This window comes from Channa argus, chromosome 14 (genome assembly GCF_033026475.1).
Source record: "Channa argus isolate prfri chromosome 14, Channa argus male v1.0, whole genome shotgun sequence".
Taxonomy (NCBI): domain Eukaryota; kingdom Metazoa; phylum Chordata; class Actinopteri; order Anabantiformes; family Channidae; genus Channa; species Channa argus.
Genome location: NC_090210.1, coordinates 11,041,004 through 11,067,814, shown reverse-complemented (window position 1 = coordinate 11,067,814; position 26,811 = coordinate 11,041,004). Strand labels below are relative to the sequence as shown.

The 26,811-nt window shown below is 38.1% G+C and overlaps 3 protein-coding genes across 5 annotated transcripts; 2 read left to right on the top strand and 1 right to left on the bottom strand.

Annotated features, from left to right (window-relative positions):
- The first annotated feature begins 216 nt into the window (after positions 1 to 216).
- LOC137098792 (cysteine/serine-rich nuclear protein 1-like) lies at positions 217 to 7,178 on the top strand. Its single transcript, XM_067475409.1, has 4 exons — positions 217 to 453; positions 2,755 to 2,963; positions 4,075 to 4,619; positions 5,611 to 7,178. Exons 2-4 carry the CDS (start codon positions 2,783 to 2,785, stop codon positions 6,586 to 6,588), a joined length of 1,704 nt encoding a protein of 567 aa, XP_067331510.1. The 5' UTR covers positions 217 to 453; positions 2,755 to 2,782; the 3' UTR covers positions 6,589 to 7,178.
- Positions 7,179 to 8,860: 1,682 nt separating this feature from the next.
- gorasp1a (golgi reassembly stacking protein 1a) lies at positions 8,861 to 15,255 on the top strand. 2 transcript variants are annotated; one of them, XM_067474394.1, is made up of 9 exons: positions 8,861 to 9,026; positions 9,783 to 9,863; positions 10,023 to 10,226; positions 10,330 to 10,416; positions 10,606 to 10,736; positions 11,013 to 11,118; positions 12,613 to 12,721; positions 12,815 to 12,958; positions 13,052 to 15,255. In XM_067474394.1, exons 1-9 carry the CDS (start codon positions 8,964 to 8,966, stop codon positions 13,516 to 13,518), a joined length of 1,392 nt encoding a protein of 463 aa, XP_067330495.1. In that variant the 5' UTR covers positions 8,861 to 8,963; the 3' UTR covers positions 13,519 to 15,255. The 2 variants fall into 2 exon arrangements, with proteins under 2 accessions (XP_067330495.1, XP_067330494.1); XM_067474393.1 differs by having other exon boundaries at positions 8,862 to 9,026; positions 10,958 to 11,090.
- Positions 15,256 to 16,130: 875 nt separating this feature from the next.
- On the bottom strand, positions 16,131 to 23,940 carry LOC137098290 (WD repeat-containing protein 48). Of its 2 annotated transcripts, none has more exons than XM_067474391.1 (18): positions 23,842 to 23,940; positions 23,023 to 23,163; positions 22,841 to 22,919; positions 22,507 to 22,719; positions 22,249 to 22,337; positions 21,276 to 21,377; positions 20,964 to 21,188; positions 20,461 to 20,535; positions 20,100 to 20,202; positions 19,884 to 19,981; positions 19,625 to 19,732; positions 19,416 to 19,512; positions 19,037 to 19,132; positions 18,772 to 18,877; positions 18,558 to 18,645; positions 18,077 to 18,153; positions 17,810 to 18,002; positions 16,131 to 17,720 (listed from the first exon to the last, which is right to left on the bottom strand). In XM_067474391.1, exons 1-18 carry the CDS (start codon positions 23,887 to 23,889, stop codon positions 17,625 to 17,627), a joined length of 2,034 nt encoding a protein of 677 aa, XP_067330492.1. In that variant the 5' UTR covers positions 23,890 to 23,940; the 3' UTR covers positions 16,131 to 17,624. The 2 variants fall into 2 exon arrangements, with proteins under 2 accessions (XP_067330492.1, XP_067330493.1); XM_067474392.1 differs by having other exon boundaries at positions 22,841 to 22,916.
- Between the last annotated feature and the right edge of the window lie 2,871 nt (positions 23,941 to 26,811).

Here is a 26,811-nt window from a genome sequence, read left to right as displayed (position 1 = left end):
ACTAACTACAAATGTCAAAGAAAATATTAGCTGTAGCTGCTTGAATAACCTTAAAAAAAAAACTTTTTTTTCTAAGTTAGAGTATTCCAAGTTTGGTTGTTTGGGTCTTTGCAACTTTGAACGGATTCAGACCGAACAACATCGTTACGGCATCGAGCTAGGTATTACGTTGCGTTGTGTTTTAGTGGGCAGACATAACACACGGAATAACGTTAGCAAGTGGATTCGAAGTACTCCAGTGCAAGGCGCCGGGGGGTAGAACTCTCTTGTCACTGAATGCGGTGTCTTTGGGAGCTCCTCGCACAGTCCTTTCATGTTCACACTGGTACTACTGTGCAGCTTCACTTAAACACTGAGGACACACAATGCTCAGCTGGCTGGAGCGCAGATAAGACCCGTAACTTCGTGTCACTTTCAGCCGTCTTTGTCTATTATGCTGTCTCTTCATTTGTGGTAAGTAACCAGCGAAAAGTCGTTCTCCAACAGTCTTTACGATTATGTGTCTGTCAGTTAATTAGTTTATATAAAATCACTATCGTGTTACAGGTTTATCATTTAGTATTATGTTTATTTAGAACTTCGATTACTGAGAAATTTAGGTGGATCACCGTTATTTCTACTTAACCAAACTACTACTTACTATTGATTGACGTTCCTATTAAGTCTAAATAGTGGGCTCTTTCTGTTAGGACAACCTTCTATCAAACGTACTCGGCTTAGTGCCTGCTCTTAAATAGCAGAGGAAGTTAGTTATGGTTTAAATGTGCCTGTCAGTGAAAAGAAAGCGGGCGCACAGGGAGAACAGTGATACCATTGTAGCTGACATGATCACCGTGTGTCTCCGCGAGGGTTGAAGAGGTCAGCTGCCTAATCACTGTTATTATGCCAAACCGGAAACGACTCCTGCACTCCTCCGGTGAAACTTCCCTGTGACTCCCGTGTAACATTCCTGTGGGGATTAAAAGAGTGTTTGAACGCAGTGAGGAAATTATTGTGAACACATTGTGCGTCATGGTAGTTTTTCCTCCAACTCTGTCACTATAAGACGCTCTGTCAGTATTAAGTGTAAATTGTAACTTCTGCTGCAGGGTAGTGGACGTGAACGCTCACGTGTACCCTCCTGCTGTTGCTGTGATGCTTTAAATTATTGATTCGGTCTTAGTGGACACCCACACGTAAATTCTTTTCTACTCTGTCAAATTTTTAAATGCGATGCATGTGGTAGGCTACAAAGGAGACTGGAGACGGGCACAATAATAAAGCAATGGAACTTTGATTAGAAATATTGTGATTTGGTTTATAGGAAAAACCATGTAGATGTGTTTTCAGTGTGTTGTAGCAGAGGCAAACAGTGAAATGGCACCACGAGCTGTCTCTTGTTTCATCTCATATTTGCTGGGGGATCCAGGAAGTTGCTTACTGAGTGCACACACAAGTTTGTTGTCATCACTTGTAGATAGTTGACACTGACTTTATTTTCATTACCTGGAGACTTACCCCAACTATTACACTTTAACCTACTCGTAACCTTACACATTTCTCATTCTAAATTTTAATAAACTACACATGAGGAAGGTGTTGTTCCAACAATTTGAGTCCCTAAACAGGTTCTGTAGTGTATTAGGTATAAAGTACTGTATTATTATTGACTATTCACTGCTGCTAGCAAAATAAATCAGCTTAGAATGGAAATGATTAGACGTTTATTAGTCAGTAAGCAGAAAATTAATTAGTAGCATTTTTAGTAATTCCCAAAATTAGTTTTTGCTAGTTTCCCTTGTCTGTGTTTTGAAATGTTGATCAGAAAATAATGCATTTTTACTTTTCTGACATTCAAAGAAGCAAGCTAATTAATCAAGAAAAATATTCAAATGATTAGTCATAGTAATTAATTTCAGGTTTAATTCCAGTGATTGCAATTATTAGTTTCTACCCATATTGCCAAGTTTACTTGTGTAACAGAGACTGTGTATGACTAGATGAATAACATACAACATACAAACACCACTCTTTTCAACAACATACTCTGTTTAGATTTTCAGTTTTCTTCTAGCTTTGAAACACCCTGCTAAAACTTGTAACCCTAAAATTACTCATGTTTGGATGTAGCTTCTATGTTCACATCCAAAAATAGCAGCCACTTGAACCACTGCAACCCCCAGCTCATAACTCACAGCCATTGGATGCTCCATTTCCACATATTCTTCACAAAAAACTTGAGGAATCATTGGAATGTTAATTACTCTGCAGAGAAAAGAAAAGGAGCTGTTGATTCTTTGTTTTTACTTTCTCAAGTGCTTAGATAGTTATAGGCAAAAGTAGGCTTTCAGTCCACATTTGCTCACTTGTGAAACATCAGTTTGTAGGATAATTGCTATCAAGACAGAATTAGCCTAAACAAACTTGTGGTCTGAAACCGGCTCTACCAGCAATGCTGCAGCCTTCAGTGTGAAAGAGCTCTCATTCCTCTAGTTGTCCTTTTCAAAAGATGTTTTATTTGACTGTGTGCATTTACTTGCTCAAACAGAAGAGGACACATTTGTTGCTGTGTAAGTGAATTGTTATTCTGTTATTAGTTTACTGAGTTACATAATGGTCCTGGGTAAGGACTGCTGAAATGAGTGCTGCTCTTTGGATAAAGCCACAGAATGTATAGCTTGTTCTTTGCTCTTAGAGTATTGATCTGTGCATTTGTTACCATAGTATGATAAATATTTAAAGCAATGTCTATTTTTTTCCTTTTTGCTGATACAGAAAGTATATAAACCCCTACAGCCAAACAATGAGAGCCATCTTTAAGAGAAAGTTTGCAGAGGTGAATGATGACCCCTGTTACTTATCCTCCTCTCCTCCATCCTCCCTATCTTCGCCTGCCTCCTCAGAGTGGGAGTCAGATGGGGAGAACAGCTCCTCTGACCAAACTTTCATGCGTCAAAGCCCTTCTTCGCCCACCAGTTCACCCAGTAAGTCTTCAAACTAACAACCACTGTTTTCTTTTTACTCTCTTTAAAATAATGCAAACCCCTTCCTTATCTGCAGTGTTTTATAGGCGTGTCTCTTATCAACCTGCTGCAGCCTTGTCATGATATGACAGGGCTGAAAACGCTAACCTTAGGGCCGTTCTAGATAACCCACAAGGAACAACTCGCCTCCGGACTGTCTGTTGGGTTGTGTAGACAATCATTTGCCTGAGCAATAGCATGTTGTGGAATCAATTTGAATAGCAAGGTCCCTTTAAATAAGTCATATCCACTGTCTTTACTCAGATATCACCAAGATGCACACATGGCCTGCAATGACCAAATAATCTGCAGGTATTTTTGTGAATTCCTAAAGCTTATGTATTACACTTCCAGTCTTGTAGTATGAGGTTTGTTACCAAGCCTCACAACTAGATGCAAACAGTGCCCCAGGGTGGAGTTTTTTGTAGGCAGACACAGCAGCTGGGACAAGCTTGGTCAGCTGCTCTCTGTTTACTGACTTGTAGAGCTCAGTTATGTGTCATCCTCAGTTATGTGTGAGGGTCAAGCAGTTTGTTGAAGACAAAAATATAAACTACACAAGTGTAAACTGGTATATAGAGTCTAATTGCATTTTGGTAAACCTCCAAATTAAAGTAGTTAAACATTAATTCCCATATTTTCTTTTTATGCTGTTGATCGATTTGTTGAAGTTTCCTCTAGACCTGTACATATGTTCCACTATTGACCCAGAACAGTATAGTGAAACACCTGTAGTGTGCCACCTAGCTGCCACTCAGAGACCTACAGAATGCTCAACTTGAGTTACCATTCAGGTCGCAGGTTGGGATATCATAAATATCTCAAACTATTTAGGAAGCACTTCTAGGCATTGCTCTTAAAGTTAATTTAGGTTAACATGGACAGTACCTCTGACATTTATTTGTAAGGAAGGGATGGCTGTAGATAAGTTATTTAGGACCACAGGGTCAGTGGTTTGATTCTCAGTCCCTCCTGGCTATGTTCCCATTGTTAAAGCAAATGACAATCAATTCAAAACTAGATCTGACTAATTTTTTTGTGTTTTATGTGTGTTCTTCTCTAACCCAACCAGTTCGGTCAATCCTGAAGAGGCCCAAGCTTAAAGGTTCAAAGCGCAATGTGAGATTTGACCAGGTGACAGTGTTCAGTTTTTCACGGTGCCAGGGCTTCACCAGTGTACCCAGCCGTGGAGGCGCAACCCTCGGCATGGTGCAGAGACACAGTGCCTTCCAAAGGTACACAGTGGCAGAACATGCACTGGAACAGCAGCACAGGCAGAGAGTGAGGCTCCAAGAACGACTAAGAGCAGAGAGGTTCAAGGCCCTGAAAAACAAAATAAGTGCCACTGATCAGCAAAAAGCTGACAGGCTCACACTGGATGAAAACATTGACATCCACATCAGTGATGCTGAGTTGGAGGATGGAAGTGTCCTTAAGCCATACTCCTCCAAACAGCGGCAGGCACTCCTTCAGGTGGCAGGAGTTAAGTGTATTGACAGAGAAGAGAAGAAGCAGCTTCATGCCCTGCGACTCTCTAGAGAGGCTTGTGGATGCGACTGCCAAGGCTTTTGCGAGCCAGAGACCTGTGCATGCACCCTGGCAGGCATCAAGTGCCAGGTATGACTCTTTTTCATGCAAATAAACACTTTAGTCAAGCTGGAACACACTGCACAACAGTCACTCTGGCATATTATGTAATGTAGGAGTGTTTAGCAATTTTGTTACTTTATCTCTACATCTGGATAAATTTGAATGTGGCATTTGGAATTTGAACTGGTTAAGAATCTCATATGCATATCGGCCACATGTAAAAAAAAAATGTAATGAGCAGCATAAAAGTCCTCAACTTTTTTTTTCTCTTTGACGACACAATTGTTTAATTACCAGTATTGCAGTTTTGTTGTTTGACCAGCAAGGAGTACTTTTACCTCACTGCTGGCAACACACTGCCATATGGTTTACCATATTTCGAAACATCTGTCCAGTCCAGTTAAAAAACATGCGAGCACATGTAAATGACATTGAAAACTGATTCAGACTCTTGCTATAGTTCCAGTCTTTTTAGTCTTGTTTCTATGACTGTGTTTGCTCTTGCTCTTCACTGTATTATTAAAGATAGATGTTTTTGTATTTCAAAATGCACAGTGGTAAAAGAATTCTTTCCATGTGGCTATGTGGTGTAGATTCAGATAAAGTACTGGTAAATGGACAATGAATACAATATAATTATTCACTGTGATAGAATTGGTGATAGGCTATTGTAATTCAAAATCAATCCAAACCAATACATATTTTATAATTAGAGGAGATCCCTTGTTTGCAAGCCAGTCATTATCAACAAATTTTCAGTTCACTTCAGTTCAACTTTATTTATATAGTGCCAAATCACAATATGTGTAATTCAACATTATTTTGTATCATGCACCTTTAATATATGTTTTTCTATTTGTGTTCAAGAAAAAAATATTAATAAAATAATGTTTCTGTTAAAAAATGAAAATTGGTTGATATATATTTATGTCTATATTAACAGTTTGTGCATTACTTTTTGCTAACAATGTCCCATCAGTCAATCTCATCTAATGCTGTCTTTTACCTTTCAAATCAGATGGATCGCTTCGGCTTCCCATGTGGCTGCACTAAGGATGGCTGTGGCAACACTCAGGGACGCATAGAGTTTGACTCCAGACGTGTGCGAACCCATTACATCCACACTATCATGAGACTGGGACTGGAGAGACAACTGCAGGACGAAACATTGAGCCAGGTAGACCAGACAGGACTGCCAGAGGACCTTGTAGAGTTTGATGACCAAAGTGAGACTCATAGAGTGGAGAATGCACAGGACAAGAGCTGCCCCTTTGGGTTCACCTTAGAGGAAGACTGTCCTTCTCTCACCATGCCTGTCTCGCCTTCCTTCCATTTCATCCCAGAGCGTTTGGAAGTGGAGGAGAACACCTGCAGCAGCGACATGACTGAGTCCTCCGACTCCTCCTCTGACTCCGATACAGGAAGATGCTTCAGTGGTAGTCACAAACTCACTGAAGTTGACAGAGGGTTGCCCAACTCCTTTAACATCTGTGAAAATCATAACTACTGTACTTGCAGCAATCTGAGGCAAACAGGAGAACCACTGATGCAGCACTCTGCTACTCACAAACTGACTGCTGACAATATGGGACCACTTACAGCCAACACATTCACAGACAGTATGAGGAGGACCTCACTGACCGATTGTCTTGATGAGAATGCAAACCAAGCCAGAGACTTCTTCGACAATGACTCTGTCGAAGGCTTCCCAACCACCCCCTCTCCCACTGTGGACTACTCCACAGGCGCATATATGGACTTAAGTCTGTCCTCTGACTCTGACCTGGAGTTCTTTGACAGTGACTACCCCTCAGGACCACTGCACAGCTCATTTAAGGGAAACAAACATCCAGAGAGATTTCACCATCTCCAGTTGTTTAGCTCCGTCGGTTTGCCACAGTACGAATCAAGCACCTACCTCCTGGAATCTCTGATCGGTCTGACTGAACCAAACCCAGAACAGGTTTATTCAGTCACTGACAATCAGTTTTTGTAGGTGATTCAAGTAACTCTTGTGACATTAGAAGGTGCTCTGTGAGAAAAAATATATTTAAGGAGCATTTTCTTGTGTATTTGTAAGAATATTTCAATGTACAAAGAAGACTTAAAAAAATATTTTCTCTAGCTGGATATTTTTTCTATTCCCTAAACTAATTTGATTTTTGTTTTGGATAAACCACGCTTTAATAATCTAACATTTGTTATGTTTTTTTATGAATCAAAGTAATGATTTCTGACATGTTATTTAATTTCTTCACATACATGGTGATACTGGGTTTAGATATATGAAGGGTGTGCAGTTTTTAAAGTAATGTTACCTAAAGTTAACAGGGGTAGGGCTATAGAATGTTACCATTTGAAAGCATGGAGCAAACAAAACATCAATAAAAAAATGTAGATCTATATCTATACTTTTCTGGTTGTTGGTCAAGATATGTAGTCCACACGTGTCTCAATCTTCAATGTTGTTAATAATTTTTTAACATCTGCCTGGCTCATTGAGAATTATTCTTTCAATGCTTAAAATGTACTTTAAAACATATTTGTATTTGAGAATCAAATAAAACTATTTATTTATTGATTTTACATCATCAGGTTTTTGGAAGCGTGTAGAAACCGAAACTGAGCAGACATGAAGTAGTTGGAGGAATATCAGTGTTGAAGAAGGTAATGATCTTGATGGCGTTTATACTTTTTACTGATCTGTATATGACATTAGCATACAAGCAGGTGTCAAGTTTGTTAGACACAGTAACCAATCACAATTGGTACAATTTGTTCTCATTTTGGAGGATGTGATTTGTAAGGCGGTGCATTGCATTCCCCAAAGAAAAACATTTGAGACCTTATCTCGTAATTACAAGATATAAGAATATTATAAATATGAGAACATTTCAGAACCTGCCTTAGATTAATCAGGTTTTTAGGATGTCTTCAGCATGACAGTAGTTCTGTGATAGTTTTTACATCCAAAACTCTATAGTAAAACACAACTTAACAGAAGCTTATCAAAATATCAACAAATAGGCTATAAAGCGAGTTCAATTTGCAGCATTTAGTATAACGCTGTATGTTTAGTATAACGCTCTATGTATCTTCTGAGGCAGGAATTTAAAGGCTATACTCCATAACTCGTTTTCATAGGAAATCAATGAATTATTGTTACTGTACACCCAATGCTAGAAAGCGAAAATTAACCGTTAATAGCCAATTTAGCATATTAAATGTTGCTTAAAGTAAACATATAGGCTTAAAATGAGGCCAAGTTGAAGCCCACAGTGCAACTTTTTGGATCAATGGCCACATAAGACTTCCTTTTTCTCTTTTCACGAGTGAACACTTTTAACATTCAGTGTTTAATCATTTCTCAAGTTCCAGAGATCAAGATGTGTAGAAAGGTTAGAGTGGTTATTAATTTGTCGCTATTTGAGTCGATAATGGCATCATGGTTTAGCAGAACCTAATTTAATTCTTAATTCTCAATTTTATTTAGGCGATTTAAAGTCTTACTAAATATGATCTTAAATATCATTTGCCGAGTTTCGTTTTCTACATAGAATTTTAGAGAACGTAACAGTAAACATTAAAGACGTAACTCCTGTGACCAACTTCTGCAGAAAACAGGAAGTATGTTGTTGCCACGGATACGAAGAGTCACATTGTCGGCTGCAAATTGAATGTTGTTTTATAGTTTAAAGCCAGGCTCAGTTGACTGCCTATGTGTTGACATTTTGAAAAGATAAAAAAGCCGAATTCTCTATCAAAAGTTCGGTTTTATTATAGAGTTATAAAAGTATTGAAAACTATCACAGAACTAATGTAAATACTGCAGACATCCAAAAAACCTGATTAATTTAGGGCAAGTTCTGAAACGTTCTCATTTTTACGAGATCCCGAAGTCCCGGATCTCGTAATTACGAGAAACGTATCTATTAACTACGAGATAAGGTCTCAAAATTGTTCAGAAGCTGCCTTTACTTTCAATCTAAAAAAAGGTCAGTGGTTTTGGCGTAAGATGGGAAATCGTTTGAAAGAAAGAGAACAAGAAGAAAAGGAATGATGTGTTTTTATACTTGTCCGAGTAAAGCTGTGTAGTTAATATTTTAATGTTTTATTTTAAGTGCAGGAGACATTATTGTTTAAAAGTACTTACTCAAAATTTGTAAATCCATATCTGTTGTGTTCAAAAATTGGTTTAAACATTTATGTGATTTTAAATTTAACGCTTTGCGCGCCTGCCGCCGGTGTTCGGTAGTAGCGACGTTCGATTGTTTTGGACTACAGACAAGATGGCCACGGACTGTCAACTGTGATAATCATTCTTGCACTGTTTTTATTTTCTGAAATTTTATTTATATTTGGCAGAAAGAAATGGGACTGTCGCAAAGTTCAGAAGTATCCGAAGGAGGAACTCACGGATACCATGTTCACGGCGTAAGGCTTTCAAAATGACTCAGCTTCCTTTGAATTTGGAGCAGTGTGAAGAGCTTGTCATGAAATGTTGCTGTATGCTAACAGCTAGCCTAGTGTCGGCGAAATAGTAACTGCAGACTTACTACTAAAACCCGATGAGGTGGCACTGTGGTCATAGTTATGCAATAGAAACTTTTATGCTATTTATTTTAAATAAAAATGAATTTAATTGTTTAAAAGAAATTCTTCTAATAACCCGGTATACATTGAGAGGATAGCGTCATATATTTTCATCATTTAATCGTCAAAGACGTTCATACATGATGAACGCCTGTTGCTAATGCTATAGCTAGAATACCATAATAAAATATAACAATATAATATAGCGAAGAATCCAAATTTTTTTGGATTCCAGTACTGCTAAAATAAATTACGATTGTAACATTAACTAATGATACATTGCATTAGTGGCCAAATAATTAAGGCTAGCTGAAAAATCGATCGAGCAAAACTGCGATTAGCTAAAATGCTAAACATAAAGTGCTTCTTGCTTCTTAAAATGGAATATTTACTGTTTCTCTGTTTTTAATGTAATTTGAAATGAAATGCTTTTGAACTTTGGACTGTAGATTTCTCAATCAACCCAAGATCGTTGGAAACAGACAATCAAACAAATAAGCAAGAAATATTAAACATACTTTTTAATATTTTAAAATCGTAAAACCCAATTTACATTATTATAGTAAATGTTAAAAAGATGTGTCAATGTTTTAACAGGTGCAGCCAAATTCCCCTGCAGAGAAAGCAGGACTGCAGCCGTTCTTTGACTTCATTCTGTCTTTGGACAACAAAAGACTTGTAAGTTTATTATCAGTTGATACAGAGCACAAGATGGTCCTAATTAAAGTACAAAAACATAGGGTGCAGCAATATTAAAAGTAGAAGCTTATTCTCTACCATGTATCTACAGCATCTTAACCAGTTTAAATTTTAAACCCTTTCTTGACGGTACACCAGAATGAGGAGAATGATCTGCTGAAGGAGCTCCTTAAGGCAAACATGGAGACAGCAGTGAAGATGGAGGTGTACAGCACTAAAACCACAAAACTTCGTGAGCTGGAGGTGGTGCCCAGTAGCCTGTGGGGGGGCCAGGGTCTGCTTGGTGCCAGTGTTCGATTCTGCAGTTATCAAGGAGCCAATGAGAATGTCTGGCACGTGTTGGTGAGCTGCTTCATCAAGAACTAGGAAAACCTGTCTCTTCAGTAATGAACCCATCATACCTTCATAATTTGTTTGCTCTATAACTGATTCTCCTTGCCTCTAGGATGTAGAGGCCAATTCACCTGCTGCCTCGGCAGGGCTTCAGCCCCACTGTGACTATATTGTTGGAGCAGATCAGGTTTTGCAAGATGTAAGATTCTTTTAATATATAAAAATATATCTTAATCATCATTCATTTGGTCACCCAGTTTCACATATTGTGCTACAGTGCATGCGTGCTTTGAAGTGGGATTTAACTAGAATTTAACATAACTTGCTTTTATAAGGATGTCTTTGAAAAAAAATGTTTTGTGGTTATGTATATGTTTCTAATCTCTAGTCAGAAGACTTCTTCTCACTGATTGAGGCCCATGAGGGCAAGCCTCTGAAGTTGCTGGTGTATAATGCACAGACAGATGCGTGCAGAGAGGTTGTGGTCACACCAAATGGTGCATGGGGAGGAGAAGGCAGGTAGGTGACAATACACAGATACTCCTATTGTATTCCTATTGTGCATTTGAATGAGTCAAGGCAAAGCAACTTCAGTTGCCCAATTAATGTGATCATACTGGGAATGTTTAGGGTTATTTGTACAGCATTAATTTATATTGTAAAATGTATGAAATTAATTATATTATAATGCAAAATAATATAAAATAGAAAGCTAAAAAATATGAAACTGTTCCTCTTAGTTTGGGCTGTGGCATTGGTTATGGCTACCTTCACCGAATCCCTGCATCTCCTAAGGTTTTGGCACCAAAACCTCCCACCCCTGTTCCAGAGGAGAAACTGTCTCCAATGCTGCCAAGAGATGGATTCACAGAGGTACACTTCCAATAGTGCTATCACAAAGGTGCTGTTCAGACGCAAATGCTTGACGTTATGAGCTTCAACAGCTGAGATGGGAGAGATTTATCTAGCTAACATGCTGCCTGCGTTCTTTAGTGGTAAAAAGAAAAAAAGGTCTAATAAAATATCAGCCAAAAGGATGGGAGAGATTTATCTAGCTAACATGCTGCCTGCGTTCTTTAGTGGTAAAAAGAAAAAAAGGTCTAATAAAATATCAGCCAAAAGGCATTAGGTAATCTCTGAACTTGAAGAAGTCTCTTAAGGACTGGTGAAATCAAAATTCAGCTTTATGCCCATCAGAATAGAGATTACGACTGTGAAAAACAACGGTTGTTGTTTTATGTACACACTCTCTACATCTCAACTGCTGAAGATAATAACGCTATCAGAAACATAAGTGTCTTTGAGTCCAACCACTAGTCTCCTAGCACAGTGAGCACAGCCTGCTCTACATAGATTTATGCATGATCATATTGCTGTCATTTCTTGTGTTGATCTCCCTGACTTCTGCTTTTAATTTTGTTTTAGAATTTTCATGGTGTTGGTTGGCATATTCCTTTGTTTTCATGGTTTAGATTTGGTGAGGACGCTATTACACTAGAAACTGGTCCTCATACATTAAAGTGTATTTCTATTACAGTCCTTTGAAACACAATCACTAAATTCAGGTGATCTCCAATTAACCAATTGCATGACTCTGGCAACCATCTTAAATAAAGAAAACTGAGATTGTGGACTTTAGGCCTGTTGACTCCCTTGGTTCCCTCAACAATGATCTCTCCTCCTTATCACCGTACTGTAAACCATCTGTTAGAAACCTGGGTGTTATTTTTTTAAAGTGATTTTATATTTGATAATCAAATGAACTCAGTTGTTAAGCCGAGTTTGTTTCAACTGAAAATCCTGGCTAAGGTTAAACCCTTTCCCAGCTTGACTATTGCAATGCACCATATGCACTAACCAGACTGCCTTCCCTATCTCGAATCTGATCCACCTACAGTACACCACCTACAGTGAATTTGTACTGCCCTCAAAATGTTACAATGCAACATGAAGCTGAAATACTGCAATGCACATCTGTTTCTACCTGACAGCGTGGAATTTTCTTACTAAACTTAACTAACTTACAATGTTCATTATATGTAATTGTTAAACCTGTTTAGTCGCAGGGGGAATGGAGCCTATCCCAGCTGTCACTGGGCGAGAGGCAGGGTAAACTCTGTACTATCTCTGGCCCAACACTTAAAGACCTACGGAGACAGACAACCACTCACACCTACAGCCAATATAATCCTCAGTTTTTTCTTTAAAATCTCTTTTTACCTTGGTCCCTTATTGCTCAGATAGTACATTAATTGTTCTTCCTCTCTGCAGACACAATAGCAGATGTCTTTATTTGTATTGCTTTAGTTTTCCTGAACAATGACTGTTTTCCAATCATGTTAGATGAGTACAAAGCTGGGACACTAGTAATAAATCTTACCTCATTTGTTTCCAGGCACCATTGATGGCCCCTTCCAGCCATAATGAAGATGTGTTAGACCTGGAGCAGGTCACTCTCCAGGAACCCCCTCTACCTCCACCCATCCAGAGAGTCATGGACCCCGGTCAGTATAGAGATGACATTGACCTCATCTGACTTGAGGCGACTGTGTGTTCATTAAAAAATGTATTAATATGTATCTGTGTTAATTTTACAGGTTTCTCAGAGTCTGAAGTGGCAGCAATGAATCTATATGGTGCAGATTTCTTAGACAGGTTGGATCTGTCCACCTCATCCATTGACATGAACAGCACATCTCTGGCTATGCATGAGGAGGAGGAAAGTGACGTCTCTGGTGTTGGTGAGTTAACACAGCAGTATTTCATGTCAGAGTCCAGGAGTGTGTATAGACTTAGCTGTTAATTTAGACTGTATTTCATTTTGTGCTGTACAGAGGAGCTGGAGGACAGTGTGCTGTCATCAGCAGGCAACCAGACTGAGCCACAAAAGCTGAGCTCCTGGGCAGGCATGGACCTCACCTCTGCTCTTGCTTCTGCTGACATTTTGTCTATTGCAGATGTCCCCACAGCTGAACACTCTCACTTGGTCCCAGAGTCCACACATCCACAAAGTTCTCCCATCAAGTCTAGTGATAGCTCACATCCACCTATGGGTCCTTGGTCTGTAGAGTCTCTCCACTCTTTAGCTAATCTTTCTGTCTCAGCTGAAGACCATCCCTACCCATCTCCTAGCGATTTCTTCCCATCCTCTGCTAATGAGTCAGCAGCAGATGATTCTTCTGCTCAGGCTGTCAAGGATGCAACAGGATCAGTGGAGGAGTCTGCAGAGCATCATGATGTGTCTCATGCTCACTGCCATGAGAATGACGTAGAGGAACCAGAAGGGTTACATCTCAAGTAAGCTTGCATCAGAGCACAAAAAAGCTAAATGAAGTTGACAATCACTTACAGTAGGCTTTTTAAAGAAATATTATATAGGAAGTGCAGGACAGAAGGAGGGAAATATCTCATTTGATGCGAAAAGTTTTACATATCAGTGTGTGGATCCCTCATCAGGGTAGTTGCACTACAAGAACCTGCTAGAGCATTAACGCAAAAGTAGAAATATATTTTAAGGCACTGTAGGAATATCCTAGGTTTTATAGAATTTAATATTATGGCTAATTTATATACTACAAAATATGTATTGTGTCCAACATTGTTCCTTTTATGGTACAAAAGTAAATGTAAATGGGCAACATATAATAGTACACTACTTGAATGCTTCCAAAGATAAACACATACAGTACATTTTCTACAGCAAAACACAGCTGCACCATCATAACACTATCAGCAATTTTTAAGCTACCATTCTGTTGGCAGGTCACATGAGCTAGTGAGCATGTTGGGCAGTGCTATGTCTGATGGCAATGTGTTTTTAAGAAGCCTTTTCCAAATAATTATTTTTAAAAACAAACTGTTTTACAGATAATGTTATAATACTGGAATTTTGTCCCTGTGTCTCATGTTACATTTGCATCAAATTGTGCTCTATGCAGCAGTAGGCTCAAGTACTGCCTGTGAGTTGCAAGGTATTGCATTTATAATATAGGTTTAATAGATGATATGTCTTGTAATATACAGTGCCCACTGAAAGTATTTTAATAGCATTGTAATTAATATTTTCTGTACATTGAGAACATTTGGGTTTAAGTTCAGAGTTTTATTTTTCATTTAATGATAAATACAACTTGATGTGGTAAACAACTGATGAACACAGCATCTTTACAGCAAATGACACAAATATGATAGATAAATAAATAAAACTTGGTTGCAAATCAAGTAGAGCAGAGGCCACATGGTCAGTGGTTTGATTCCCAGTCCCTCATATTGAAGTGTCCTTGGGCAAGTCAATGAAACCCAAGTAGATTTTGGTGAGTCAATTGTGCAACATTGTAAATTGCTTTAGATAAAGTGCTATAAAAATAGACAATTTGCCTTGTTTGCAGTAACTATCACACCTGTGACTCACTGGCATCAACAAATTGTTGTTTCTTCTTTTGATATGCTTTTCCAGGCTACTGCAGCCTCCATAAGTTTGGCTGAGGTTCATTTAATCTTCTCTTTGGCAGGTGAAATGCATGTTCAAATGGGTAAAGGGCTGGGGCCTGATTGAGCCAATCAAAAACCTTCTATTTATTCTTTCTGATCTCTTATTGAGTTTATAGCGTGTTGTAGATCTTTATCTTGCTGCATGATTAATAATAATAGGCTTTATTTCTACAGCACCTTTCATGTACAAGAGTCTCAAAGTGCTGTCAAAAACCAAAACAAAATAGTTATCAGCAACAAATGTATTAAGCTTCCAAATCTTTTTGATTCATTTTTTTGTAAATTGTCACACAAACTTTTTCTGTAAACCTCTAAATTTGTTTTGCAGCTACCGTTGTGAGCTATATCATACAAAAAGGTAATTGAATCTGTTTCAGTATCAGCCATGCAAGCCCAAACCATGACACTACCCCCAGCATGCTTTGCAGAAACACTTGTATGGTTTGGATCAAGAGCAGATGTTTTTTCCTCCAGACTTTCCATCACTCTGGTAGAGAACGTTTTTGGCTCGTGTCTGTAAAAATTAAACCTAGCTTTCTAATTCTTACTGATGAGATCTATATTTCCACTCATGAAGTCTACGAATAGTGCATTTTGGAATCTTCAGCTCTGTTCTGTGGAGGTTGTCACCACCGACTGTTGTTTGTTATTTTATTCACAGCTATCAAAATACGTCTGTCATCAACTGTTGTTGCTTTCCTTTGCCGTCGGTTCTCTATATTACTCAGTACACCAGTGGCTTCTTTTGTTTTTCTTTGGACATTCCTAATTGTTGTGTTGGCTATGCCTCTTTTCTCAGATTCAAAATGACTTGCTATTCTGAATACGAGAGTAGTCAATGATATAGCAACATCTCTCCACCATAAACTGTTTTTGTATTAATGTTTATTATTTTCTAACTACAAATACGCTATTTACAGGTAGGCTAGAATCAAGAGTAATCATTTAGTTATTTGTTTTAAAAATCAATCTCACAGGACAAACCTGGGTAACGAGACACTGGTCAGTCATGTTTCAATCATTTAGAAGAGATAAACATTGGGGCGTTTTCTACAAACGGTGCTATGTTTTATTTTGTTTAGTGTTTTGAGGCGTTAACTCTAAAATAAAAGCCAAAGTTCTGAACTTTTCATCTTAAACTAAAATGTCTTCAGTGTACAGCAAAAACAGATGAATAATCTTTGCTTATAAGGAGACGTTGTGTAAAAAGTGGAGTAACATAGTAACACTGCTGTTGAGTAATTCTTTTGTGTACTTATCAGGGGGCTTCTTAATGTTTTTCACTGTCAAAGTAGGTGCTAGTGTGTAAAATAAGGAAAAGTATTTTTGCAGATATTTTGTCAATGAATTGTATGTTTTATTAGGAATGAGTGCAGTCTTTGTCAAATGGGTGAATCTTTTATGGTTAAACAAACCTTTCACTTAATTTAAAAAGAAATAGTGCCTTGTGTTTATTTCACACATCAGCTGAACACAGTACTCAATTCAAGAAACATCCACTTTAATTCCCATTATTCTGTCATTGTTAAACCATTCCAATTTATTTCTTTCAATGCCTAAAATATACATATTTCACAAATTATTACAATAAGGGATATTGCAGTGTTATGGCCTAATTGTGGTACCCATTCTCTTTTTGGCCAATTAGAGCTCACTCGATGCATTCCTACTATGGCGTTACACACACTCCTAATGGCAAAATTAACTCCATAAAAATTACAATAAAAAGATCTGTTGTTCTGCTTGGTGACACACCAAGACAGAAATGGGTATAAGCATTTATTTCCTGTTAGTAAATTCCCCACAGTGGTTGAATTTTATATATTCTCCCCTTGGAATTGATTCCCTTTCAAGTTATATTCATGTTTCGTTTAAGTATTTATTCTAAATGAAATATGAGAATGATAACATTAGGAACAGTCCTCTTTATCAAAGTCACTGCTCATGAGCCAAGCACAGAGCGAGTAAGCATGAATTATTAATGATATTATACCTTATATATAATTTCCCAATTGCTAAGACAACTTGGACTACTAACATTCTTAACAGTTAACTGCAATTTCTGGGTTGTAGTGAAATACAACAAATGCAATTTTTAACATCCAAGCCAAATTACCTTCATGGCCATGAATGTGCTCAAACTGTTGGATTTTTAAGTAAACTGTACAACAACAAAATAAAATTGCTGCAAAACCAAAAGAAAAAAAGTCACTTAAATCAAAAGTCTTGTACATATATTTACAAAACAGATTTAGTCCATTGAGAACAGCACAGCTAAAAAGATGAGACAAAGACAAGTGCTTCTGTCAGTGAGGTTCAAGCTCTGCAATAATTAATGTCTAAGTCAAGGGTAAGTTCAAGTTAAAATAGACAATGCTAACAACAGAACAGAGGAGAATTCCTTTAAGGGACTGTGACATTACCCTCAGACAAATGTACTCCAAAACTGGTGATACTGCTGAGACAGGTGGAGTGTTTGTAGAGCAAAGACCATTTCTGGAATGTACTAGAACAGTCTACTACATCCATCATGTGAGTGCCCATGCACGCGTGCAAGCACACACAGCACTTTTTGTCACTTAAAAATAAAAGAAAGAACCATATTAAGCACTCAAAATGTATTTAAAAAAGAAGGAATCGGTGAGTGCTGCAATAACAGTCCATTCTTTTAACTGGGAAAAGAAAAGAAAAATGAATAAATAAAAAAGACAGACCACTTATCACCAGGTGTCTCTTGGCTCTTGGGGCCTGTTCTGTTCGGTTCCCTATGATACACCATGAGCCACGTTCAATTTTTATTGGATTCTCATTGATACTGTGACTCTTGACCACACAGTGGGGTTTAGGGTACTACATGTCAGAGGTGGGTGGTGATTGGCAAATGACAAAGAGTTCTTGTCTTAAAAATTACGATTTTCACGTGGACTTCTGCCTATAGTGAAGCGTCAAGTCCCCTCCGCTCTTCCAGATAAAATGTTTAACTGTTCGCAGGTCCATGTTGGGATCTAGAATCTGAGATAAAACAAACAAATAAAAATAAGCCTTATACCATGAAATAAAATTGAGGATGTATAGATGTTCTTCAACAACTGCGTGCCCACCTGGTCTTGACACATTAGTTCAATCTTCTCCTCAGCTAGCATGGCCATGTCCTCCTCCTTCTCCTGCTCCCCTGGCTTATCATTGGCTGAGGAACTCGTGGTTTGGGACTCATTATCAAGGTTGATGATCTTCTCATAAACGTGCTCCATCACCTTCCTGACCTGAAGCATGTCACTGGCTGAGAGACGGTCCCTGTAGAAAACAAAACAAGTAAGTCAACTTGATTTCTCCTCATTTTAATAGAACAGAAATTAAAATGAACTTACTTCTTTAAGGTTTTTGCACCAGAGGAAGAATGAGGCTGGAGGTAGAATGGGATTTTGTTGAACTTGGGCATATTTTTCTGGAACAGATAACCATACACATAAAAAATCTACTTCTCAGAGTGAAGGAGGATATACAGACACACAAGCAAAAACAATATGCAACAGACATAGTCTTCACATACACTTGCTTCATAAACAATTTAGACACATTTTCTTTTGTTGTTAATGTGATTTAAGTTGATAAAACTCAATTAATAACCCATAATGACAGTTTAAAAAAATACATTTGATGTAGATAAAAGTGCAAGTCACAATACAGATGGGAGAAAAACAACAATCTGAGAAAGATTTTAAGAGAGGATGAAATACAGAGATGTTTAAAGCAACAGAGAAATAGACCTGCTCTGTCTTTGACACAGATTTTGAAGATGATGTACTTTATATAAATAAAAAGAACGTGACAAAGAGTCATAATACTCACATCTACAGTTATATCAATAACCCACTGTGGGACTGTCTCATTCAGTAGCATGGATTCAGTCTCCCCACCTGAATCTCTACATAGCAACCTAAAGAACGTAACAAGATTTTAGGAGCTATGATTAAAGAGTGAAGGATTAACATCTCTTTACAACATGGCAGCCGCTGCAAATAACCTTTAACCTGCAGATACAATTCTGTTGGTGAAACATTACCTGAATAGAGTTCTGCCTCCTGCTTCCCCGAAGATGACTGGTGTGTGTGGTGGCACCTGGAAATATCCGTTTCCTTTCTGGACTCTGTTCTCCTGCTCTCCGTTCACTGTAGGCAGGAGAACACAAGACAAACTGATGCCACAGACACCCCTCACTAACAAGAGCAGGAAATGCATTTGGAGCCAACTCCTATGACTCACTGAAAAAAAATGTTATTGATTTTTTTTAAATATTTCCTTTATGAATAGGCCATTAAACATCTTACCATGGTTAACTTCATTCTCTTCTTCATCCATGGGGTTGATCCGAGTTCTGGGCCAGAACTCCAGTAGAGCCTGCAGCAACAGTCCACCCAGATTCACTGAAAAGACAAGTACAAAGTTAGAGCATAAGCTCCCCCACAAAAAAAGTCACATAGTAATATTTAGTTGGACTGCCTTCTGCTTTGATTACAGCACACATTTGATATATTCAGATAGTCAGCCACTTATTGCAACAGTCAGGAACGAACAACGTTTTGCCAGCATAGACATATTAAGCGCTGCGATAATTATCCAGTAGAAGGCTCTTATCTGTTTGATTAGTTAAATCTGTGTATTCACATGCTTTTTGTATATAAAATGTGATTAGTTAAGATCTCTTACACTTTGGGTCAGATCCGTCAGAGCTTGAAAACCCAGCATCCTTTGCAGAGACCCATGCAGCAAAGCAGTCGCTCTCATCCAAAGTGATAGTGAGCATCTAACAAGCACAACACAACTATAAAACTACAAACCGTGATCAATTGGGAACCTCTGAATTGCCAAAGCTAACAACATGTTTTTTTTCAATATTAATCGGGTTTGCGACTCACCCCAGTTTTCAAATCAACAGAGAACCAATTTGGCACATAGACCATTTTAAATCGCTTTTTAATCTCTTCATCGAACTCTACTTTCCCCAAGTCTTCACCCTTGCAAGCCTGAAAGTTATAAATATGTCAAGTCAATACGAAGATGCACAATATTTTTTCTTTTTACATAATTTGAACCACGATAATTTGGATGAGGAACAGCAGATACAACTGCATTCAATCACAATCAAGAATACCTCAACTACAATGTGGAGTTTACCTTTAGGACATCCCAGAAAGCCACATTGTTGTTGGTATCTTTGGTGAGTATGTGTCTCTTGTCATTCAGAATGTGGCACTGAATAATACTGGCACCTCCTGCAATCACAAACAATTTTGCTTAACAAAACAAAACAAACAAACTAAAAGGAAAATAAAAATCCAGAATAGTGCAAACAAAGTTGGAAGAGATACGAAGACTAAAAACAAAGTTTACCCTTAATGACTTGTTCTGGCTGAGTGCACAGTGGTGTCAGTGGTGTGCTGCAGTCGTTGTCATATTCCCCGGATGATCTGAAGTTGTGCATTCCCTTTAGAGACTGTATTAAAAAACAAAACAAAACAAACAATAAAAAAAACACTGATCATTGGAGATTGTTTGGGATTTTTTTAAATCACATCCTCACACTTTGTTGCAGTAATAGCCATGATCAATGTAATCCAATTATCTTTAGTGTATCGCCCACAACATCCCAAAGCTGCTTTAATTTTTTTCCAAAAACTACAGGATTATCTACACTGTAGTACAGTGCTGTAACATTGATGACTGATCAAAGTGACGTGACACGCATGCTTACCCATTTATTTACGGATGATTTGGTGGTGGAGACCCAGATTGCAGGAGGTGGGTCAGCAGACCTGTCCAATTCCATCTAAGCAGAAAAAGAAAGCAATGATGTTGAATGATTCCAAGTGGCAGGTTGTGAACACAGAAACAACTGAAGAGAATACTAACAGGACAAACATTCTCAAGTTTTTAAAGCCTTTTAAATTAAATAAATACTATACAAAAAATAAAATAAAATAAAACAAAACAAAAAAATCATAGAAAAAAATACACAGAAGTTACGTCTATACAGTCATATTTCTGAAAGACAATAGAGAAAACTACAAAAAATATAAAACACAAGTACAATTAAAGAACAGAAATACAAATGAGCAGAGCTTCTGCACAGTAAACACACAATTTGAAGGCAATCCCAGAAAAAATATTTCATTTCCAACTATTAAAACAATAATACATAGAGATACACCACTACTGCACGTCAGAAAGATGTTTTTAATTATAATAGCTTCCTACTTTCAGCACCGGGGCCTTCTCCTCACAGATGAGCACACGGATGTCTGGGTTACGCAGGTCAGTGCAATAGATCTTTTTGTCTCTGCCTCCAGAATAGACGTGCGTGAAGGCCTCATTGACCTGCAGGGCCCACACCCCTTCGTCATGCACGCGGTAGGTGGCAATACACCTCTGCTGGCCGAGTGACCACAGGCGGATAGTCCCATCTGAACTGCCCGACAAGCACTGTGGGTTAATGAAACCATAAAAAACAGGTTTAGATTTTAAGTCTTGTTTAAAGGCTCCCAACAACTCTTTATTTCACACACTGACCTGAGTGCCATCTCGATTCAACAGCAATGACTTGACATTGTCTGTGTGACCTTTTAGCTTCATCAGTTTTGCACACGTTCGAGGATCCCACACTCTCAGGACCTGAGAAACAGAAGGCAGGACCTTTTCTATAACTGCATTTTTTTTTTAAATGAGTTTTGTGAATATTCTAACAGAAATGAAATACAACAGGAAACATCTCAACATATTGAAGAAAACTGTTGCTTGTTGGTGAATTCAAAGAACAAACACTCAAAGACTTTTTTCCACAAGGGGTTAAAGCAAATGATGATATATTATTATGAGCAACTGTCACTACAGAAACTGGTTCAAATCTGGTCAAACTACCAGCAGTTTAATTTATGTCCCACACTTTTGTCCTTATCTTTAAATTATTACTAATATTTTATCTGCAATTGTTTGCCAGATAAGACTAGACTCGTTTATTCATCATTTAATTTAGTAGTATTTAAAATGCTTTGTTTCCTTTGTGGCATTCTTGTACTTTTCCACTGTAAATACATTTTAAACCATGTGCTTTTGTACTTAAAAGTAAATAATTTGAAATCAGTACTTTTACTCATAGTGGAGTATTTTTAGGCAAATACTTGCTCTTTTACTTGAACACAGATTTCGTGTACCTCTACCACCTCAAAAACTAAGATACAAACTTTCGACAGTAAATGTACAGTAATTTATTTCAGATGTGAGACTGTAATGTTAATCTGAATAAAATATCCTAGTTAAATGTTAATGTGTAAAGTTGAATGATTTAAGCATTACCTTTGAATGTTTTACAGTCTATGTGTGAGTGTCAATGACCGTTGGCCAGAGATGTGTAAAAAATACTTAATATTAGGTTCAAATTATTTGCCCTAACTATTAAACTAGCACAGTGGTGTATTTTACCAGTATGTGAGGTAGGAAACTACCTGGGACCATCAAATCAATAGAGTCTCAATGGAAAACCGACCTTTTCTGTGGATCCGGATACAATGACTGTACCCATCTGATTCATAGCCAGACTATAGATAGAATCCTTGTTTCCACTCAGTGATGAAGCTGTTGAATAGCAGACAAAACAGAGTCCATAGGTACAGAATTTCTCCCACAGAAAAATGTAAGCGATTGTAGAAAAACACTTCAAAAAACAAAAAACTAAAGAAAAAACACACACACTCTGTAAAACAGATATTGGCACAACTGTCACATAGAAGTAAACACTACATACTGGTGACAGTGTTGTTGGAAGCAGTGAGTGCTGTTAGTGTGTTCACATCCCAAAGAAAGATCTGCCGGTCCAGGCCTGCTGATGCCACCAGCTCCTTGTCCTTAGCATAGGCAAGTGCTTTCACATAGTCCTTGTGTGTCCGTAACGTTGACATACAAAACCCCTTGTGTGCATTCCATACTTTGACTGTTGTATCTGATGAGGCAGATATCACTGAAAATAAAGAAACATCTGTGAGAAAAGCGAGAACAGCAAAATTCTAAATACAGTGCTGTAATCTAAACTGCTAAACAACTATAATATAAATATACAAGCTATTTGTAATCAAACTCACATGTTTTTCCATTACAACAGAGAACTATGTCATTAACCCAATCTGTGTGATGCTCCATGGAGGCAATGTATGGGTCCTGCTACAATGACAGAGAGATAAATTGAGAAAAAGGATGCATGTGACAGCACAGTTGCTTAAATCATAACTTATCTTCTATTTTATTGTATTGGTAAACGTTTTACTTTGTGTTGGTATACACTCCATATCCGGATGATAGAGTCCCTCCCAGCAGTGAAGAGCCGGTTCAGCGCGGGGTCTAGCTGGAGTGCATTCACCCCATTTCGATTGTACTTCTCCACCTCATCTCTAATGACATAGGACACCTAGAACACAATGAAGATAGTGAGCAAACTGCCACTTTCTTGTGTGTATTTCGAGGCATTAAGATTGATGCACACAGCTGCACAGCATTTGCATTACAAGGACATGCAGCGTTACCGCTACCTAAAGAAAGGTGTAGCCTCGATAAACAAAATACTGTGAATAAATTCCCGTATGTGTATATACATATATGACTTTTAAATACGGAGAATTTCCAACGTGCTCTGATTTTCTAACGCTGTGACCACATACGGTAGTGTGCACGAAAGAACCACGGAAGCATGTACGCGTTTCCAGTAATTAGACCAAGCCCGAACACAGTAGCTAGGTTATTGGCAGCACTGTAGCGTTGAAATGCTTTTAGGACAGCACATTAACCATCGGTGCTGATGAGCGTCAAAGTCATGACACCATGTATTTTGCATTTATATTTCAGAGAATGGTTTAGAAAGGCGTGCAGCTTAGGATTCAAACGCCAGCATTAGCCGGAGACGTTAACAAGTAACGTATACTAAGCTAGTTAGCTTAGCCGGCTTGAGCCATGACTCATAACAGCATCACTGCCTTTTGCGGGCGGCTTTTGATGTCCGTCAAGTATCCGCGGAGCACTTTTTTTGAGCCGAAGATCCTAGTGTTGCTACTGCTGGACACTTAGCAACAATACAACTATTTTAATTTACCTGAACTTTTCTCCGCCCAGCGGCATTTTGCCTGTGATGCGTGGCCATCTTGCATGTTGACAGTCAATTCATGTGATGCTACATCCGGAATCTAAGAAAACATATTCCCCTAAGCTTTATGGGTAATGTGGTTTTCGTGGAAGTACCACGCCGACATTTCTCCCCAAGTGAAACACCTAAGTATTTTATTTTGAATGTACTTCAACCTTACTTAGAGCCCAAGTAGTTGACTTGTCTTTCTATGGACCACTGCTGTTTTATGTTGTTTGTTAAATAGGTATAAATCATTGTGCTATTTTAAAGTTTACAGATTATTCTACTACACCCACTGCCTATATCATCAATATCAGATATCGTTATATTCCCTACTGCGTTTTTGTTTCCACTATGAGTGGCCTATTTTGTAAGGCAGATATTTTTTTATGTTACATTCAAACACCCTTAAACAAAACAACTACCAAATAGTTGGTCAGTTAGATTTTCATTAGGCAACAGATGTGCTCCTGTCTCAAAACTAATATGCAGCGCTCCAAGTGGAAAGCTTTGGGCATTACCTAGTTAAAGGTAATAGACATAAATGATGGGTTGATCTTATTTTGGCTACACAATCTTTGCTTTTTAAGATCTATTTTTACACTACCTATGTTTTAACATCACATAGTGACAGCATTTGAACTGTTTAAGACCCACTGATAAAAGGTCAAGAGAGCTGGAAGGTAAGAAGGTAAGGGCGCACAGAAATAAAGAGCCACAAAAGAACGAATAGGATAAATCATAAGCAAAAATGTCTGCGGTTTTCTTGTAGCATTATTTAATTATTTGCTTATTTATTCTACATTAACACACGAAACCCAACCAACCAACGTCAGCAGGCACCACTCTGCATTAGAAGAGAAGTAGTTAAATGATCATCGTTTGCAGCGCTGCTCGTTATATTGTTTGACCAACTTTGACATGGATGAAGGGACAAACGTTACGTCTGCATATAGTTTAGTGAGGCGATTACTGTCTCGCTGTGATTTGTATTCATAAAATGTTATGAAATGTGTAAAGTAATGGTATTATTACGCATCTTCGACTATAAATATACTCGGGTAAAACGTTTATTAGACGTAAAGTAAAAGTCAAAGTATCCATAATTAAATGTACCTAAAGCACAGTAACGTCACATTTGTATTTAATTACAGAAACGAAGTACTTTCCACCACTTGCTAGAGATATGTCTAAAATACTAATACTACTAGTACTGATACTACATATAAGGCTTAAATGATTAACCTCAACTTTCAAAATGGCAGATTTCACCAGTATCTCAACTGTAGGCGGAATTATACTTCCCTAAGTGTGGTTTCTTAACTTTCAGAGAGAAGGTACATAATTATTTCCTTGCTCTAATATGAAAATATAAATGCTTTTTACATGCATTTAACCAAGTGCACGCAAAACGCATGTTTTATCGCTATCTGTGCCAAATCCGTGCCTAAATTGCTGTATCATCTAAAGTGTCTCTCTCTCTCTCTCTCTCTCTCTCACACACACACACACACACACACACACACACACACACACACACACACACAAGTAGGCAAAGGACAGCGCTTTTAATCCTTTAATGGAATGGCTTTACATACTCTTTTTATATCATAATAAATAAAAGCCTAAAAGGTACAAGATACACTTATTCAATATTCTGTAATTATTCTGCTTTAATTCTCACTATATTGTGACTATATTGTGATTCTCATTATTCTAAACGTTCTGCCTTTATTCTCATTATATTCTGGCTTTATTCTTACAATATTCTGAACATATTCTCTCATTTTTCTAACTGAATCCTGCCGTAAACAGTAAAAGTATCATCTCTCAGGATTATCTAATTTCATAGAAACTCTATTATTTGCCACTAGAGGGTACAATAAGACATCAACAGTGTAGTCAGGGGCTACACAGGTAATCCATATCTCCCGGGCCCACTGAAAACATACAATAAAAATGGGATCAGTTTGTTAAACCAAGCAACTTTGAGAACCTTTCAGTTGTAGGGCACAGACTAGCACATCTCACCGCCATATAATATTAAACACTTCATTATGTGACCAAAACAGTGTTTATTCATATCAAGAACAACATTCATGTCTTTTGTACTCTCAGAAAGTACGAAATTATCATAATTTAACATAAAGACGAAACTACCACATAACGATTTGGCAAATTGGGGGGGGGGAAATCAGCGCAAAGAAAGCCATAAAGACGCTCAAACTGTGCAGCGATCGCCACAACACGGACAGGTGTCCAAGTGTACAGTGGTCAGCATTCGAAAAATGTAATGCTGCCCATGATCGACAGGTGTCAGAGCACAAAGTGAACCAAGTTTGCTGCAGACCAGTCAGAGAGCCCTTGATGGCCCTTGTCCTCTACAACTTTAAACCCCCAGTTGATATTGGTGTTGTAGCTGATCAGTGCATGTTTGATGATGTAGGGAAACTGACCGTCTCTCTGTGATATATGAGTGTAACCTAACTAACGACTGTGGATATGGGAGCGGTAATCCCTTGATGTCCAGCACCATCCTCCCTCCCTCATGCTCTTTGCTCAAGGGCAAATCGAGGTGCGTCTCTCCTGCCGCTCTGCAGCATCCTCTCCTCTCTCTGAGGCTCAGGACCTTTCTTCTGTGGGATGAATATCGAAGAGTTACTTGGGCGGAAGGAAAAGAGGACAACCGATAGGTCGCACCTGTGGCAGGTTTATAAAAATGTCCAACATTAAGTGATTAGACCACTGGAGTTAGTGTAGAAGTCTATCAGACCGCTTAACTTTGGATTCTGACACTTCTCTGCTCTGATTGGAGTTTTTGCCCATTACAAAACGGAATAAGCCTTGAAGTGAAGACATGGATTTTGCACGGAGATTTCGGTTGTTCCTTTTTCTGAAATCCCAAGAACTTTACTCTGGAAATTATGCTATGAATCT